Below are 20,064 nucleotides of genomic sequence, written 5' to 3'. Positions count from 1 at the left end.
GACTCGACGGCACATAACAAACAACAATGTGCTTGGTTCAAAACCACCAGCTGCCTTGTTAGAAATAAGTGGACATTCTCCCCCTATGCAATTTACTACCTCTGAAAACCTGCTGGAGGGTCTTCTGTAAGATGGAACAGTACATACCAACAACATCTGCAAGACAAATGTGAAGAGTGGTTAGGGACATGAGCTGAAGAAATTGATCCGGATGAAATTTGACAAGCCTAAATTGGAGGGCTTGAACTGAGTTGGGAAAACTGTAGGCAGCCGGTGGCAGCATTTATATATCAAGGAGAGCAAAAAGGAGAGATTTTATTTGGGGAAAAAAACCCATTTGTTATTTGTTGGCACCCAGATTTAACTGTTGCCAGCATTTAAATTATAAAATAGACCTGGTTGAGTTTTGGTCCTCTCATTTGTTTCTCCTGCTTGAAATGTCTTACGTGAAAGCGCTAATTTTTCTAATTCATTGTTAAATGAGTATAGATATTGACTAGAGTTGGCAAGGAGTTTTGAGTACACAATTTCTGCCAAAATAACGAATATCATGAAGGAAGTGCAACTGGAGTGCTCCTTAGAGACAAGGATGGCAAAACTTTGTCTCACTTAACTTTGGGCATATTTTCAGGAGTAACCAGTTCTTGAAGAGGTAACATGCAGGGAAGGTAGAGGGTCGCCAAAGCAGAGGGAGACCCTCAACAAGATGGATTGACACAGTGACTGCCACAATGGGCTTGAGCATGACAGCAGTCACAGGAATGGTGCAGGACAGGACAGGGTTCAGATCTGTCGTTTATAAGGCCATTAGGAGTTGGAGTCAAATTGATGACACCTAACAACAACTTTAGAGTAAATGTAAGGATCCCTAGTGATAAAATTATTAATTGCTCAACTCTAACTGAAAAATTGACTGTCTAAATCTACCCACCAGGCTCATGATAGAAAGACCTGATAATCTGTTCCTATAATGGTTACTGCCTAGAAACCCCTGCGAAACAGTTCTGCATCATCTCATGGGCTTGCCAGGAGGCAAAAGTCAGTTCCACAGCACATAACAGCAGTAGCAACAAGATTAGGTAAAAGTGAAGAATATATAGTTGCATTTTAAAACAATACTGACAGCACCTTTTCATTATAAATGAAAAGAACATTAGAAGTAAATCCAACTTGGTCCCTTCACTTAATAAAAGAGGCAACTCAGAACTAAAACAGTTACATGTAGAGACAAGACTAGGTTGTTCTGGTTAATCAAATGAAAAGCTAATTGTTAAAATATGACATTTTCAGCAGATAATTGGTATTTGATTCTATTAAAATGTTTAACCCTTTCATGAAGCATGGGACAGACATTGTCAACAATATTTTCCACCACTCACATTTCTTGGAAAGCTGTTATTCCAGGTATAGTAGGTGCCATCACCTGGTGGGGACCCACCTAACTGTGCAAATCTGAGGAAACAAGCTTCATTCCACTAATTCTACTACCAGAGTCCACTTCAGATGTTTATGTCCCTTCTAATATCAGAATGCCCATTACCTTTAAAAAAAAAAAGTTTGCCTTTGGTTTCAGAATGAACTCTGTTACTAAAAACACATGTTCATATGTACCATCAAGTTGAAACTGCCTGTCTGCTGACCCTCCTGAGGGTTTTCAGAGGCAGTAAATCTCACAGGAGGAGATTGTCTTTCTCTAGAGCAGCTAGTAGATATGAAGTACATGCGTTTGGGTTGGCAGTACAACTTCTTATTACTAAGCCACCAGAAATAGGAGACCCTGTTTCCAAATAAGATCATATTCCCAGTTACCAGGAGATTAGGCCTTGGACCTGTATTTTTGGGGGACACCACTCAACTTAATACAGAAGGCATGAGATTCTATCTTACTGTATTAACACACAGAAATTCAAAATAAACTATGTAGTAATAAAGAATGTATAGAAAGATAGAAATGTGAGAAGTATAAAGTTATGCCACTAAGTCAAAGGTGGGTGATTTTAATCTGTGGCCTTCAGGCCTGGTTTTAATTGGTTTTGGTGAAACATTCTTCTAAGTGGTATAGCACTGGTCTGTGCATTTGCTTTATAAAGGTAACTCATGGTTGCTGTGATGCTAAACTCTGTGACACTGATGTGTCAAATGCAATAATGGTTACCCATAATGGGCAATGTTTGGTGGAGCTCCCCAATTAAAACAAGCTTGGGAGCAGGAGTGGCATCCACTTCCGAAATAGCTTGCCTCGGGAAATGCTATGAACTTGGAGAAATGATAAAAGTTATACTCAAGTGTTCAGGTCTTTCATTCATAGGGTCACTATGAGTCGTCTATGACTTGGCGGCACTTAACAACACCACCCTTTCCTACAGGAATCTCATTAAGAAAAAAACACTTTCATTAAAATTTGTTTCATCTTTGTAAAATTTTCTTTATTCTGCTATAATTTTTAATTTTATTTCTGAGAAAATTATGGACAAAAAAAGGATCTCCCTGCTTCGTTTGATCTGTTTTTCCATGGCTTCTGATGAATCACTGGAAAAGTAGCTGAGATTACCTGTATATTCTACTTTATAGCTCAGTAGTCTTACTTAAGCTATCCTTACAGTTACTAATTTAGGAAATAAGTGGTTCATTTTAATGTAGTCAGAACCAAAGGAGAAATTCAGATTGCTGGGATGTGTTTCTTATCAAAGAAGAAGTAGATATAAACTAGTTTTCAACATGGGATTTTTTTTCCCTTTTCTGATAAACTGTGAATCTAGAAATTTTAGAGTTTTAAGATAACTCTTTAGTAAATATTTCTTTGATGCTTAGATTTTATTTTTAATGCACCATTCATGGATGGACAAAAATATTTGTATGTTTATAAGTAATACAGTAGCTTTTAATAAGTAATACTCTCATTCTCATTTCTGTCAAGTATGAGCCAACTCGTAGCTGACCTTCCAGCAGGTTTTTCAGAGACTGTAAATCACACGGGAGAAGATTGTCTTTCTCCTGAGGAGCAGCTGGTGGACTCAGACCGCCCACCTTTAGGTCATTACTGCAACTCCCTACCAGCTGGGCTGCCAGAGCTCCTTTTGTAATCAATATAAGTACACCAGGTTAAGTATAGCAGATTTTATGCTTATGAAAAGAAAAAATACTTTTTGCTAATTGAATTTATTTGGAAAAGTAGAAAAAGAATATTTATAGGTAACTGAAGAAGGATCTGGTCACCTGGTGGTGAGAGGTTGTACTGCCACCCCAGAAGCTTAATGGTTTGAATCCACCAGCTGCTCCACAGTATAAAGATGAGCCGTCTCCTTCCATGTGATTTACACCTTCAGAAAAAACGCTGTAAGGTAGTTACGACTTTACAGCACTTAACAACAGAACAGAAGAGCATAAAGTCTGAACTAGATACATAATGTAATTCTTAGTGTTTCTTCTTGTCATGGCTAAGATAAAGATATTTTTCTATTTCATTCTTTAAAGAAAGTTTTAAAATTTGAATTTGTTTGCTGATTAGTAAAAATTCTAAATTTCATTACTTAAAACAACAAATTCAGAATATTTTAGATGCTTCCTACTTTTATTAATGACTAACTTTTTTTTTACTGCAAATCCATAGCATAGTCAGAAAAAAACTGAATGTAATTATAAATTTGATAAATTTTTTATCAGTTGGGGGATGCATTCATTTATTAAGATAGAATATAGTTCTTTTAGTTTGTTTTGATTTTAATTTTATGCTTTCAGATTTTGTACTTCGGCTGCTGACTTCAGAATCAGATTATTTACTTCAGATCTTCGAGATAAGAATGAATACAAAGTATGTTGACAAATAAAATTTGTATATCTTTAAATGTTACTTAAAGCCCGTACATACATTTAATTTGTTTGGGTTTGGTCCTTTCTAAATTAATTTATCCCAATTAAAAATGTGCTTTCATGGTAATCTTTAGGGTATATGAGATAGGATCTCATTTTATTTAGTCAATAGAAACTAATTTTAACAATGAGTAGAGATGATAAGTTTTACAACATGTATTACATTAGTCAGGCATTAGAAATAAGAGACAAAAAGAAATTCACAATTGGGTTTTAATAGAGCAGTAGCCATGAACACACGTAGAATAAGAGTTGAGTTTCATGTGAATAAATGATTAATTTCTGTATAACAAAAAAATTGTCAAAATATCTGTCCCCAGAAATTCATGGAATACCAATTGAAATATTTCAGCAAACAGATGCAGATGAAGATGCCCTCAGTAGTCTTATGCCAAGGAATTTGGAAGATATTGGCCAGCACCCTGAAAGGGATCTGTGTTTGTTCCGATTCAGATTTAAAAAAAAAAAGATGATCTAACAGAGGGCAGACACTATCAAGACAATATTGTTGATAATTGTATACAAGCAAAATTTTGCTAAATATTATTTTCTTAAGGGCTGACGTTGACAGGAGATTGCCAGAAATTCGGGCTAGATTCAGAGGTCATTGTCACAAATAATACTCCTAGACTAACATGGAGTACACAAAGTATGAATGTTGGAAAACTAGAAGTTGTGAAAAATGAAATGGAATACATTCTATGAAAACCCACATTTTAGGCATTAGTGAGAAGAGATGGATGGGCATTTGCCACTTTGAATCAGACAATGACGTGGTATCCTATGCTGGGAATGAAAGAAAAACAGTGTGTTTATCGTTAAAAGGACAGTTTCAAATTTTATCCTAAGTACAACGTTGTGAGTGATACGATGTTATCCATATGCATACAAAGAATACTTGTTAATATGACTGTTATTCAAATATTTTCACCAAATGTTAAAGCCAAACATGAGGAAATTGAAGATTTTTACCAAATTTTGAATTACAAAATTAATCACATGTGCAATCAAGATGTTTAATGATAATTCAGTGACTGGAATGCAAAAGTTGGAAACAATAAAGAAGGAATGGTACTTAGAAAGTACAGAAGTGGTGACAGAAATGAGGCCTGAGATTGAATGATGGAATTTTGTAGGTTTACTGATTTATTCTTAGCAAATACCTTTTTTAAAAAAACACAAACAGTGAGTCTGCACATGAACTTCACCTGATAAACTACATAGGAATTAGATTAACTGCATCTAGGGAGGGAATCGTTAGAGAAGCTCAATTATCAGCAGTCCAAAGCAGGCCTGTTTCTGACTGTGGAACAGACTATTAAATGCTCATGTGTAGGTTCATTTTGAAGCTGAAGAAAATTAAAACAAGTCCATCAGAAACACAGTATGATCTTTGTTCTGTACTACCTGAATTTAAAAAATCATCATAAGAATAGGTTGGAAGCACTAAACATTAGTAATGAAAGACAAGATGAAATGTGGGATGACATGAAGAATATCATCCACAAAGGGACCAAAAGGTCATTACAAAGATAAAGGAGAAAATGAAAACCAAAAATAATGTCAGAAGGAACTCTGAAAATTGCACTAGAGCATCAAAACCCCAAAACAAAAGGAAGAGATGCCAAAGTAAAAGAGCTAAGCAAAAGATTTTAAAGGGCAGCTCAAGAAGACAAAGCAAAATCTTAGAATGTGCAGACAGCTGGAATTGAGGGATAAAAAGAGAAGCACTAGGTTCGCATTTCCCAAGCAGAAAGAACTAAAAAATAAATATAAGCCTTGAGTTGCAGCACTTATAGATGCTATTGGCAAAATCTTAAATAATCTAGGAAATGTAAAAGAATATGGACAGAATCACAGTATCAAATAGAATTGGTATTTCAAACTGTAATCTGTTGAGAAAAACCGTATGACCCAGAGCCAATTGTGGTGAAGGAAGTTGTTCAAGCTAGCTACACTGAAGAGATTGGGGGGGAGGGGGGGATAATAAAGCTCCAAGAATCTATGTAATACCAGTTCACATATTTCACATAACTGCATAGTCCTGGATGTGCCCACTAGTCAGTCTATGCCAGAACATTTGGAGGACAGCTGCCTGGTTGACTGACTAGAAGAGATCCCTATTTATTCCCATTCCCATGAAAGGTAATCCAAGGAAATTTGGAAATTATCAAATAATATCATTAATATCCCATTCAAGCAAAATAGTTCTGAAGATCATTCAAAAATGGCTAGTACAAAAAAATTTTCTTTTTCTTTAAATGGCTAGTACAGTACATAGAACCCTGCTGAAAGTTCAAGCTGGATTTAGAAGAGGTCTTGGTCCCAGGGATATCATTGCTGATGTCAAATGGATCCTGACTGAAAGCATAGAATACCAGAAGAATATCTATTTATGCTTTATTGACTACAAGGGCATTTGACTGTGTGGATCATAATAAGTAATGGCTAACATTGAGAAGAATGGGAATCCCCGAACACTTAATTGTACTTATGTAAAGCCTTTATTTAGGCAGAGAGGTAATTGTGTGAACAGAACAAAGGAGCGTTGTTGTTGTTGTTGTTGTTGTTGTTGTTGTTGTTGTTTTTGTTATGTGCCATCAAGTCACTTGCCGCTCATAGTGACCTTATGTGCAAGAGCCCTAAACGTCGTTCTATACTGTGCCAACCTCACCATCTCAAACGCACTCATTCCCACCACCCTAGTCACAGAATCGATCCATCTCATCGAGGGTCTTCCTTGGGGAAGAAAGCATTAACATAGTTTAAAATTCTTAAAATGTAAGTCAGGGAGCTTTGATGGCCTAATATTAAGCTTCACTCCATTCCTAAAAAGGTGTGTCTAGGTTGTATCCTTTCTCCATACCTATTAAATCTGTATGCTGAGCAAATTAAACAAACTGGACTCTGAAGAAGAATGTGGTATCAAGATCAGAGGAATACTCTTCAACAGCCTATATTATGCAGATGATACAACCTTGCTTGCTGAAACTGAAGAGAACCTAAAGTATTTGCTGCAGTTCAAGGATTACAGCCCTAAGTAAGAATTGAAGCTCAACAACAAGAAAACAAAGGTTATCACCACTGGGGCAATTGACAGCAGCACCATGATAGACAGGGAAGAGATTGAGATTGTTAACAGCTTCAGCTTGCTTGGCTCCTCAGTCAACACTCTTGCTACCAGCAGCCAGGAAATTAAAAGACAGGTTGCATTGGAAAAATCTGCTGTCAGGGACCTCTCTAGAGTTTTGAAGAGCAGTGATGTCAGTCTAGAGACTAAGGTGTGTTTAATCCAGGCCATGGTCTTCACTCTTAACCTGCTATGCATCAGAGAGCTGGACAATGAACAAGGCTGATAGAAGAATCAACACCTTTGAATTGTGGTGCTAGAGAAGAGTATTGACTACACCATAGACTGCTAAGAGAACAAATAGGTTCATCCTAGAGAGGGTGAAACCAGATTGCTCCTTCTAGGCAAGGGTTTTGAGGCTCCATCTGACATACTTTGGATATGTTGCCAGAATAGACCAGTTCTTGGAGAAGAACATCATGTTGACAAGGTTGGAGGGACAGGACAAGAGAGGAAGGCCCTGAATGAGATAGGTTGACTCATTGACTGGATAATAGAGGTAAATATGTCAGAAACAATGAAATTGCCCTAAGATAGAGTTGAGTTCCAAACTGTTGTACATAGGGTTGCTATGAGTTGGAGTCTCATAAGCAAAGCAGGACACACGATTTCAAAGTTATTAAGCACACAGACACAGAGCCAAACTGCTTGAGTTTGAAACCCAGTTCAGTTGTAATGTAGCTGCATGTATTTGCACAAGTGACTGTCTCTTTGAGCTCTTTTGTAAATCTTTAAATGGTGTCAGTCATAACATCAGTCTCATAGAATTATGAGCATGGACTGAGTTAATTCATGTAAAGGACTTAGAAGAAAACTTGGTACATAGTAAATCACATGTACTTATTATATGCATTGTTTTCTTATAATAAATATCATTTGAGATTGAAGTTACATCATGTTTTCTTATGAATATTGCCTTCTTTCTAATAAATGAAAAACAGATAATTCTATAAAACAAAGATGCACAAGAAACCTTGTCACTCACTAAAAAAAATGGTAAAAATTGTGCCCTAAGTTATTCAATGAACTTACTATAATGCACGTATTGGTTAACGTAAAGTATACGTATATGCCAAGTGGCATATGGCATATAAAATTTTTACCCATCACAAGTTAATATCCTATTTATAATGGGCTTTAAACCTTTAATGTTAATTTTGTTTACTTTATAGACTGTTGTAGAAATTTGGGAGATTAACTTGAAGGGCCAGGATTTGTTAAAGCTTGCAGGAGTGTTTAAATCTGATCATTTTTTCTTAATAATCAGTGTCATGTAGAGCCATTTTATTAATCTCTGAATTAAGATCAAATTTGAATTGGTCTTATATAGGAGGAAAGAAGTCACAACGGAGAAAGAGGACAGTAAAGGAAGAAGAAAGAGATCCATTAAAATACTGAAATATCTGATGTTTATTTAGTATTTCAATTATAAAAATGTAGAACAATTGAAATTGATTTGTTCATATATTCTTCAGTCTTGCAGCATTCCATTTGTTCCCTTTATGGCCGAAAGATTACTGGATTGATTATGACTACAGGCTTATAGTAGATTATAGCAGTACTTGCAATCACACTGAACAAGTGGGTAAAAGCTATAGAAATCCACACTGTGTTTATCAGCTAGTTACCAGTGTAGGAGTGAGACGTTAAAAATCAGAGTAAGAAGTGAAAAGAAGGTGATGTGAGGACAGGTACAGGTGTTTTTTTTTTTAAAAAAAAAGTGGTTTTGTAAGAAATGCATACTAGAAAAGAAAGATCAAGCTAATAGCAGTGTGTGTTGAGTGATCAACTTCTTTCCAAGATAAACCTTCCAGAAAAGTGGGTGTATAAATCATATGTTAAAAATAGCAGAGTACTTAAGAAATATTTATAGAAAAAAGAGAACTATGCAGTGAAAGCTTTTCAGACAGTGAAGTGAAAATACTAGGTAGGAATGTTATAGATTGTTTTCCTGTCTTTTTAATTGATATTTTCTCTTGTGCCAGGTTTTTGAAGGCCATTCAGATTTCATTAATGGTGTAGTGTTTGCTCCCAAAGAAGGTCAAGAAATTGCAAGCGTGAGTGATGATCATACCTGCAGGTATGTTGCAACCAAGTTGTTCCATTTCCATTTTATTGTAACAGGACTTACATTTTAAAAAGGAAAGGAAGTGCAACTTGTATGAAAACCCACTGCTGTCGAGTCCTTTCCAGCACATGGTGAACCTTCATCAGGTTCCCAAGACTGTAAAACTTAGTGGGAATAGACTACCATGAGGCAGTAGGTGGATTCAAATTGCTGTTGTGGTTAGCAACTCAACACTTAACCCCACTGCACTACCAGTGCCCTTACATAAACACCATATACTGTTGTAAAAGAAGCATACTTCATTTAAATTGGAGGTTTAGCAGAAACAGTGAGTTTCAAAACCAGTGATTGCGTGCCCATCACCATTAATGGAAGCTTCTCTTGCTAATTCATGTGTGCCTATTTATAGATTTGCATGTTTATGAAATTTAAATATATAAAAATCAAATTCTCTAATATTGGACAAAGTCAGTAGGATGATGTGGAATGTGTGCCACGTTGTCAATGTCCTTCATGCATGCTATATGATATTGTTGATGAATATAGATAATGAACTGGCAGTTTCATTTTCTAATTGAGATTAGAAAATAATTCGGCAAATCTATTTTGACAAATTTAAAAGTCATTGTGTAAGGATTTCAATAAATGCGATACATTTCAGTATTCCTGTTATTTCACCCACTCCCTGATTTGGAGCTCTAATATTTTAATAATAGGTAAAGCTGGAGAATAGCACAAGAATAATGAAGAGCAGGCATAGGAGTGGAAATAAACTGAGGAGATAGAAATAAAGTGAGAAAATAAGTCATCAGGAGTGTTATTTTGTTTAACAATACTGTGACCATAAGCAAAATAGTATTCTGTTATTGTAATGATTAATAAAGCAATGTCAAAATTATCAATACTTACTAGCACTTGTGCATGTAGAAAGCCATTAAATACTGTGCTTTCACAATGTAAATAAAGCTGCTGGCTCCAAATTTTCATTTTAAACTGAATATGACTCATCCTTCTAAAGTTACAAAGTAATGACCAATATTCCTTATTTAACATTTTCATGTCAAGAACATAGAAGATATGGAAGATTTACAGACTTTAAAATAATATGTGTATTAAGAATTCTCTATTTCTAAAGGACTCTGAGTGTTGCAAAATGAAGTATAAATGAAGAAACCTGAAATGCAATTGGACATTTTTTTAAGATAAAAATTAGATGATGTTGTTGTTAAGTGTCATCAAGTCAAGTATAACCTATAGTGCCCGTGTGAACAGTAGATATGAATCCTGTGCCATCCTAGCAATCTCTGACATGCTTGAGCCCATTGCTGCAGTCACTGTTTCAAACTACCTCATTGTAGGTCTTCTCTTTTGTGTCCTTCCACCTTCTCAAGCATGATTTCCCTTTCTAAAGAATAGCTTCTAGCAACCTGCTCTAAATATATGAAATGAAGCATTATCATCATTGTTTCCAAGGAATACTCTGATTATACCTTCTGCCAGGCATAGCTGTTTATTCTTTTGCTGGTCTAAGGGATATTCAGTACTCTTCTCCAACACCATAGTTCAAAAGCATAAATTCTTCTATCATCCTTTTTCATTGTCCAGCTCTCAGATGCATAACAAGTGATTGAAAAGACCGTGGTCTGAATCAGGTGCACCTTAGTCCTCTAACTAATGTCATTCCTCCTCCATAATTTGGAAAGGACTTTGACTGCAGACACTCGAGTGCAATATATCTCCTACTCTCCTGACTGCTGGTATTAAGTGTACTGATTGTGGATTCAAGTAAGGTGAAGTCGTTAACAGTGTCAGTCTTTTTTCCATATGTCATGATTTTGCCTGTGTATTGAGGGGTGAGAATTTTAATTTTCTTAATGTTGAGATGCAGTCTGCGTTGAAGACTGCTGTGTTTGATTGGCAGCAAACCCTTCAAGTCCTCACTTTCAGCAAGTAAGGTTGTGTCATATGCATAATGAAAGTTATTGATGAACATTCCTCCAGTCCTGATACATAGGGTTCCCAAATGTGTATTATGCCTAATAACAACCATATTTAAAGTGTATCTCACTCTGCCATTAACATGATATTATTATTAAGGGAAGGATATTGTTAATCTAAAAAGAACTAAGGGTTTAACTTTAAAGGAAGTCCCTAAAATACATTTAACATTTTACAAAACTTAGTACATTGCTCCTAATATTTCTTTTTAGAGTATTACTGATATTTTCCTATAAATATTCTACCTGCTTCACTACCATGAAAGAAGAAAACTTTTCTATCCCATTGATGTTAAGTTTAACACATGTAATGTTAAAAAATGTAATGTGAGCAGAAACTTTTCATTTTTTCATCTAGATTAACTTGGCATCATATGCTATGTCATCTCGTGTAAGATGAATCTGTCCTGGATAGTCCATGGCCTCAGAATAAGAAACACACAGAGCAGGCAAGTTAAGCTAGAAAGATAAGGTATAGAAAGAAATAAAGTATAAGTAAAGTAAGTTTAAATTAAGGAAATATAGTGAGTATTGTACATTCTTAAAGAAATAAAGGAAAGACCTCTGAGAGTGTAGACTTTAATAGACTTTTCAGTATAAGCATCTTCATTAATTCAAAGGATAAGATTGCCAACCTACACACATATAGACACCAACCACAGGGCATCCACTATGTATTTTAAGCAGAGGAGATCATCTCTTAATATCCCAGAGATTACAGCTCTCACCATCCTTGCTTCTAAGGAGCATCTACCTAATCCCAAGACAAACTTGTTTGTTCTTTTGGCAGTGTATGGTGTATTCATTATTCTTTGGCAATAGCATATTTCAAATGCACCGATTCTTCCATTTTTCATATACATTATTCCATTTTCATATGCATGTGAGACAATTGAAAATGTTATGACTTGGATGAAACTTTCCTTAATCCACAAATGATTTCTAAGTCCTTTACCTGTATAAAATTTACTTTTATAACAACATTTGAGATAAGTACTATTTTTATCTATTTAATCATAGGGCGTTCTTGTGGCTTAGTGATAAGGATTTGAATTACCAGTGCAATAGTACATGGTTCAAATCCACCATCTTCTCCACAGAAGAAAGATAGGCAGACCCCTACCATATTATTTATTACCTCTGAAAATCCACTGGAGAGTCAGGTTTGCATCAGTTCTGATTCAATAGTGCCAGACAATAGTAATGTTCAAATGGGATAATACAGCCTAGAGAAGCTAAATAACTTTTGCAAAGTAATACAGTTCTTAATGGACTCTTAGGAAGTCTGACTGTAGAACAAAAATATCCTTTTGTTTGCATGACAAAAATGTGAATAGTTTTAATTTCATCTGTGAAAATAGTATTCATATCTGTAAAAAGAGCAAGAGCTGGATGGGAATGGTCCTTTACCAAATTCACAAAGGGGAACTATCCCCGTCTTTCAACAGGATCAACAACACAAAAGCAATTCTCATGCAGTCAGACATGTCCTTCATGCTCCCAAGCCTCTTTCTACTCCTCTTAGTACCAGTCTTTTTTTTTCTTTTATACAGATTTATTTACAAAGTTTGAATACATTGTTTTTCACACCTGATCATTCATTCCCATTTCCTTCACCCCTTCCACCCATCAAATTTTATGACCTTTAGGTTAAGCTCTCCTCAATCCTCACTTCTCTGTTTTCACCCTCCCACCCCTCCTTCAATCCTCATACTCATTCTACAATAATGGTTTTATATAGTATTTGTCCTTATGGACTGAGTTAGTTCCCTCAAGATAATGCTCTTCTGTCCCTCCCAACTTAGATAATAATTTAGAAAATCATTGCTCCTGTGTGCTGCGTTGTTTTCCATTGTGTGAATGTACCATAATTTCTCAAGCCACTCGATTATGGTTGGACAGCTGGGCTGTTTCCATATTCTTGTGATGGTGAATAATGCTACTATGAATATTGGTGTACAATTCCCTTTTTGTAGCTCAGTTCTCATTTTCTCAGGGTATATTCCAAGCAGTGGAATAGCTGAGTCATATGGAATTTCTATGTTCAGCTTTTTGAGGAAGTGCCAAACTGCCTTCCAGAGTAGTTATACCATTTTACAATCCCATCAGCAATGTATAAGACTTAGTATCTCGCGACATCCTCTCCAACATTTATTACTTACTATCCTGTTAAACTTTACCACTGCTACTGGATTGATGAATGGGACCTTCTAAAGATTAAATTCCGGTGTGTATCAAAAACTTTGTCTAATAGGGTGAAATGAAAACATACTGACTGGGAACAAACATTTGGCAATACCATCTCAAACAAGAGTCTTATAACAAACGTAAACAGAATACTCCTGGGACTCCTCCACAAGAAGAAGAATGATAACCCAATTACTAAACGGGCAAAAGACATGGAAAGAATTTTCACAGAGGAAGACATTCAAATGGCCAACGATAAAATGCACCAAATCACTGAAAATAAGAGAGATGCAAATCAAAAGGACAATGAGTTATCATCTCACTCCAGTAGCAGTGGCAAAGTTTAGTACCAGTCTTAATGCTTTACTGGATCCAGAATCCGATGTGCCCACTCACAAATTGCACAGAACCATGTTGGGGAAGCCAAGAATTTATAATCCAGGTTGGTACCAGAATACAGTCACTCAAACAGGAGAGCTTCCAAAATCTGCTTGCAGGCACCTCGGCCTTCAGCCTTACTGCTTTAGCCCAGTGTTACAGAGTTCTCAGTCCTGCCAGTTAATGGCTATAGCTAAGAATATTTTGGATCTTTCTTCTTTTATACAGTTTTATTAATTCAAAGTATGAGTCAAGGGCCTTCTCATTAAATGTTACTATAGAATAAGATATTTTTAAAACCCCTCAAACTCGTTTTGTCAAGTCAGAACCGACTTGACAGAACATCCTCATAGCTGCACCTCTAACATATTTTTCAGAGGCTTCAAATCACATCTTTCTCCTGTAGAAAAACTGGTGAATTTTAGCTTCCCACCTTTGAGTTTGCAGCGCAATTTTCTACCAACTAGATGACCAGAGCTTTCTAGAAAATGATAAAGTTTTGTCTTGAGATTCAAATTCTGGTGTACTGTGATTACTACAAGATTATCATAAAATTGAGTTCTCATTTATATAAATGTTTCTTTATCAGTATAACTCTTTCTCTTCAGAAATAGTTTGTATATATTCTATAATCTTGAGAGGCAAATCATTAATACAATCCATCCAACCATAACTCCTAAAACTAACTAGTAAAGTCCTATTTGTATTATATATCTTTATAAGAAGACAAGTGAAATAGTCCTTGTACCTCTTTATAATGAATAAGTTTGAATATCAGGAAAATGTAAGAGCAAAGATAAGGATGGTAAGTTGTACAGTTCCTAGGATTTTAACTGTACAGATTGTCACAATATAGAACTACAGGTATTAGAGTAAAAGCTCCATTCAGTAGTAGTACTACAAAATTAATTAGGGAAAAAAAGAGAAAATAATATTATTAATCAAAATATGAATAATATGACAAAATAGATTTTTCAATGTAAAGTTACAATAATAATGATAGTCTTACAAACTATCTGGTTCTTTTGTGTATACTTACAAAATAATTCAGCCTACTACTACTAAAAATTACAGAAAGCTCACCTCCTAAAAGTCCTCTGCACCTTTCACACATTGTGTAGGTTGTAGAATATCATTCTTCATCCTCATTCTTACCACTAAGTGCTTTTGCACCTCAGTCTTTGAGACAAAAGTTCCCTTGTTCTGATTGGCTATAGGAAAGGTTCAGATCTGTTCTTCATAGCATTGTTATGCCTCAATCAATTCAGTGACACCTAAAAACAATAATTAACTATTGCTACTATTAAACATAAGCATTTTACAGAACGGGAGGCTGGACTCTATGAGGAGAAATGTGGCATTAGGATTGGTGGAAGATCCATAAACAGTCTGCGTTATGCAGATGACACAACCTTGCTTGCTGAAACTGAGGAGGACCTGAAGCGCTTGCTGCTGAGGATCAGGGACTGCAGCCTCCTATATGGATTGAGGCTCAATGTCAAGAAGACAAAGATTCTCACCACTGGACCAATTGGCAGCATCAGGATGGATGGTGAAGAGATTGAGATTGTTCACAGCTTTAGTTTGCTTGGCTCCACAATCAACACTCTTGGCACCAGCAGCCAGGAAATTAAAAGACGTATTGCGATGGGAAAGTCTGCTGTTAGGGACCTCTCTAAAGTACTCAAGAGCAACGGTGTATCTCTGGAGACAAAGGTGCGTCTGGTACAGGCCATGGTCTTTGCAATCACTTGTTAAGCCTCTGAGAGTTGGACAATGACCAAGGAGGATAGAAGGAGAATTGATGCTTTTGAGCTTTGGTGTTGGAGAAGAGTGCTGAAGGTACCATGGACTGCTAAGAGAACAAACAGATTCATCCTGAAGAGGGTTAAATCCGGCTGCTCCTTGGAGGCAAGGATTCTGAGGCTTCGTCTGACATACTTTGGTCATGTTGTAAGGAGGGATTGGTCCTTGGAGAAGGACATCATGCTTGGGAGGGTGGAGGGCAGCTGCAGGAGGGGAAGGCCCTCTGGTAGATGGATTGATTTGGTGACTGGGGCAATCGGGATGAGTGTGTCGGAGGCAATGAGATTGGCACAGGACAGAGCAGAGTTTAGAGCTGTTGTACATATGGTCACTATGAGTCACAAGCGACTCGACGGCACATAACAACAACAACTATTAAACAAGTACCACAAATGGATATGGAAGTTCCATCAATTCAACTATTACCCATAACAACCCTATAGACAGATTAAAACCTTGCCATATCCTGTGTCATCTTCACAGTCTTCTTCAGTTCAAGCCCCTTGTTGCAGTCAGTGCATCAGTCCTTCTCATTGGAGGTCTTCCTCTCTCACTGACTTTTTTTTCCACAGCATGTTGTCTTTTTCCAAGGATTGGCCTCTCATAACAGCATGACCAAGTATGTGAGGCAAGTTTCACTATCCTTTCCTTTAAGGAGAACCCTGATTGCACTTCATCCAAGACATATTTGTTCTTTTAGTAATCCATGATTTCACTAACCTCACTAACTTATACCTTCACTAATATCATAAGTCAAAAACAGGAATTACTGTTCTCTTCCTTATGCATTGTCCAACTTTCAGATGCTTAACAAGCAATTGAAAATTCTGTGACTTGGATCAGAGACTTTTTGTGTTTAAACTGGCATCTTTGCTCTTTAGCATTTTAAAGAATCCCTTGACTTTTCCCAATGTAAAATGTCATTTCATCTCTTGATTGCTGCTAACATGGGTGCTTGTTTTGGATTGAAATAAAATGGAATCTTTAATGACTTCAATCTTTTCTCCATCTATCATGATGTTGCCTACTCGTTCCCATTATTCTGACACATACAACACAAGTGGTTGGCAACAGGAATTTATTGTCTTGAAGGTCTGGAAGCTAAATGTCCAAATCACAATCTCATTCTTGTTGATGCCTTCCTCATGGGAAGCCCTGGCTATGCTTTGCTTCCTTGACTTGTAGGTGATTCTCACTCAGGTTGCCTCTGTCAGCCTTCCTCCACCTATTACCCACTGATACTTACATTATTTTGTTAGCTTGTTAGTTAATTTATGTGAATCTTCATGATAACTTTGTTGTTGTTACTGTTATGTGCTATCGAGTCACTTGCAACTCAGAGCGACCCTATGTACAACAGCCCTAAACACAGTTCTGTCCTGTGCCAGCCTCACCATCTGAAACATACTCGTTCCCACCACTCCATTCACAGTGCCGTTGAGTTGTAGAAGACTCATAGCAACCCTGTGAACAGAAGTCCTCAACACTTGCATGACTTTCATCCTTTCTCCATGTTCGTAGTGTTTCTTGAGGCAAGCTATTTACGGAAGTGGATGCCATTCCTGATAATAAGCTTGTTTTAATCGGGGAGTTCCACCAAACACTGTCCACCATGGATAACCATTATTGCATTTGAGACACCAGTGTCACAGTGTTCAGCTTCACAGCAACAACAAGTTACCTCTGTATGGCAAGTAGACACACCAAGACTATACGACATAGAAGAATGTTTATCTGAACACGATTAAAAACAGGCCTGAGGGCTGTGGATTAGAGTTACCCACCTTAGGCTTGGCAGCATCACTTTCTGTCCACTAGGACAACTGGTCTCTATGTTATTAAGTGCCATCAAGTCATAGACAACTAATACTGACCCTATGAACGAAAGTCCTCAACACTTGCTTGACTTTTATCTTTTCTCCAGGTTCATAGGTTTTCTGGAGGCAAGCTATTTACGAATTGGATAGCACTCCTGCTTCCAAGCTTGTTTCAATTGGGGAGCTCCAGCAAACACTGCTAGATGAATTGGGGGTCTCTGGCCCAGAGTTCGCCACCATTTGGGCAATCCGAAATGGTAAAATACTGAATTTTCTGGCCATGCCTACAGGATAAGGGCAAGTGTCTCCTGAACTCATTGTCAGCTGGATGAATGTGGCCTCTTGAGTCTTGAAGAGAAGCAAGTATGAAACACTAGGGTGCTTATAGCTTTCTTTTTGCCCCAGGTGGGTGTAAGAAGAAAAAAAATTTAAAAAGTTTCTTGAAACAAATGACAATGAAAACACAACTTACCAAAACCTCTGGGAAACAGCCAAAGCTGTAATCAGAGGTCAATCTATAGCAGTAAACAAACATATCAAAAGGCAGGAAAAAAAATAACCATTGATTCTCTAACCCTACATCTCCAACAAATTGAAAAAGAACAGCAAGAAAACCTGTCATCCTCTAAAAAAACTAAATTATAAAAATTAGGGCAGAAGTAAACGAAGTAGAAAACGGAAAAACAATTGAAACCATTAACAAAACTTAAGAGTTGGTTTTCTGAAAAGGTCAATAAAATCAACAAAGCACTAACAAAATTAATGAAGGAAAAGACACAAATAATCCAAATAAAAGATGAAAGAAACGGGCAGCATCACAAGAGAACCAACTAAAATAGAGACTAAACATGGAATATTACGAAAAACTGTACTCAAACAAATATGAAAACCTAGAGGTAATGGACAAATACTTAGAAATTCGTAATCTACCTAAACTGACACCAACCGAAATTGAACACCTGAACAAACCCATTGCAGAAGAAGAAATTGAAAAGGTAATAAAACAACTTCCAGCCAGAAAAGGCCCTGGGACAGATGGTTTTTAAAGTTAATTTTATCAAACATTCAGAGAAGAACTGTGACCAATCCTACATGAATTATTTCAGAAAATAGAAAAAGATGGAATTCTTCCAGTTTCATTCTGTGAAGCAAATATATCCTTGATACCAAAGCCAGATAAAGACACCACCAAAATCGAAAACTATAGCCTATAGAATGGGAATCCTAGAACATTTGATTGTGCTAATGTGAAACCTATACTTGCACCAAAGGCAGTTGTCAGAACAGAGCAGGGAGACACTGGATGGTTCAAAATCAAGAAAGGGGTCCGTCAGGGATGTATTTTGTGTCCATACCTTTTCATCTGAGATGCTGGGCTGTACGAGGAGGAATGTGGCATCAGAATTAGTGCAAGAGTCATCAACAACCTGTGTTATGTGGATGACACAACCCTGCTTGCTGAAACTGAGGAGGACCTGAAGCGCTTGCTACAGAAGGTCAAGGACTGCAGTCTTCAATGTGGATTGAAGCTCAACATCAAGAAAACAGATTCTCACCAGTGGGCCACTTAGCAGCATCAGTGTGGATGGTGAAGAGATTGAGATAGTTAACAGTTTTAGTTTACTTGGTTCCACAGTGAACACTCTTGGTAACAGCAGCCAGTAAATCAGGAGAAGAAATGCATTGGAAAAGTCAGCTGTGAGTACTATAGACTAACTACGTCAGGCTGGAGACTGTGGTGCACCTAACCCAGGTTATAGTCTTTGCAGTTACGTGATATGCATCAGAGAGTTGGACAGTGAATAGGGACGATAGAAAGATAATTGATGCCTTTGAGCTGTGGTGTTGGAGAAGAGTGTTGAGTATACCATGGACTGCTAGGAGAACAAACAGGTTTGTCCTGGAGAGAGGGAAGCCAGGATGCTCCTTGGAGTCAAGGATTCTGAAGCTTTGTCTGACATACTTTGGGCATGTTGCGAGGAGGGACTGGTCCTTGGAGAGGGACATCATGTTTGGGAGAGTGGAGGGACGGCGCAAGAGAGGAAGACCCTCGGTGAGATGGATCAATTCTGTGAGTGGAGTGGTAGGAATGAGTGTGTTTGAGACAGCGAGGTTGGCACAGGGTAGAACAGCGTTTAGGGCTCTTGTACATAAGGTCACTATCAGTCGCAAGCGACTTGATGGAACGTAACAGCAACACAACAGTAGGCCAGTATCTCTCACAAACATAGATGCAAAAATCCTGAATAAAATCTTGGCCAATAGAATCCAATAATACATAAATAATAATAATAATAATAATTCACCATGACCTGGTGGGATTCATAACAGGTATGCATGGATGGTTCAGCATAAGAAAAACAACCAGTGTAATTCATCACATTAACAAAGCAAAGAACAAGAACCACATAATCCTAACAATTGATACAGAAAAGGCCTTTGACAAAATCCAACACCCTTTCCTGATTGAAATATTCAACAACATAGGATTAGAGAAGAATTTATTTAACATAGTGAAAAGTATATGTGCAAACCCAAGAGCCAACATTGTTCTAAATGGAGAGCAATTAAAGGCATTCCGCTTGAGAACAGGAACTAGGCAAGGATGCCCACTATCACCTCTCCTATTTAGTATAATATTGGAAGTCTTAGCAATAGCAATAAGACAAGAAAAGGAGATAAGAGGTATCCAAGTTGACAAAGAGAAGGTAAAATTACACAGAAGAATTTCATGAAATAACATATGAGCAAGAGCCTATGGTGATGAAAGAAGAAGTTCAGGCTGCTTTGAAGGACATGGCAAAAAATAAG

At 37.0% G+C, this 20,064-nt stretch overlaps 1 protein-coding gene across 1 annotated transcript in view; it reads left to right on the top strand.

Moving 5' to 3' along the window:
- The window catches only part of NUP37 (nucleoporin 37kDa), a 75,777-nt gene that overhangs the window by 21,516 nt on the left and 34,197 nt on the right, over positions 1–20,064 (top strand). The window contains exons 3-4 of the mRNA XM_006888541.1: positions 3,739–3,811; positions 8,986–9,080. Coding sequence (XP_006888603.1) covers positions 3,739–3,811; positions 8,986–9,080 — 168 coding nt within the window. The remainder of the gene's footprint in view (positions 1–3,738; positions 3,812–8,985; positions 9,081–20,064) is intronic.

Source organism: Elephantulus edwardii, unplaced genomic scaffold (genome assembly GCF_000299155.1).
Source record: "Elephantulus edwardii isolate Elephantulus edwardi_28Jun2011 unplaced genomic scaffold, EleEdw1.0 scaffold00068, whole genome shotgun sequence".
In the NCBI taxonomy this organism is placed as follows: Eukaryota; Metazoa; Chordata; class Mammalia; order Macroscelidea; family Macroscelididae; genus Elephantulus; species Elephantulus edwardii.
The sequence above is the reverse complement of the archived record's forward strand: the minus strand, read 5'-3'. Positions and strand labels throughout refer to the sequence as shown.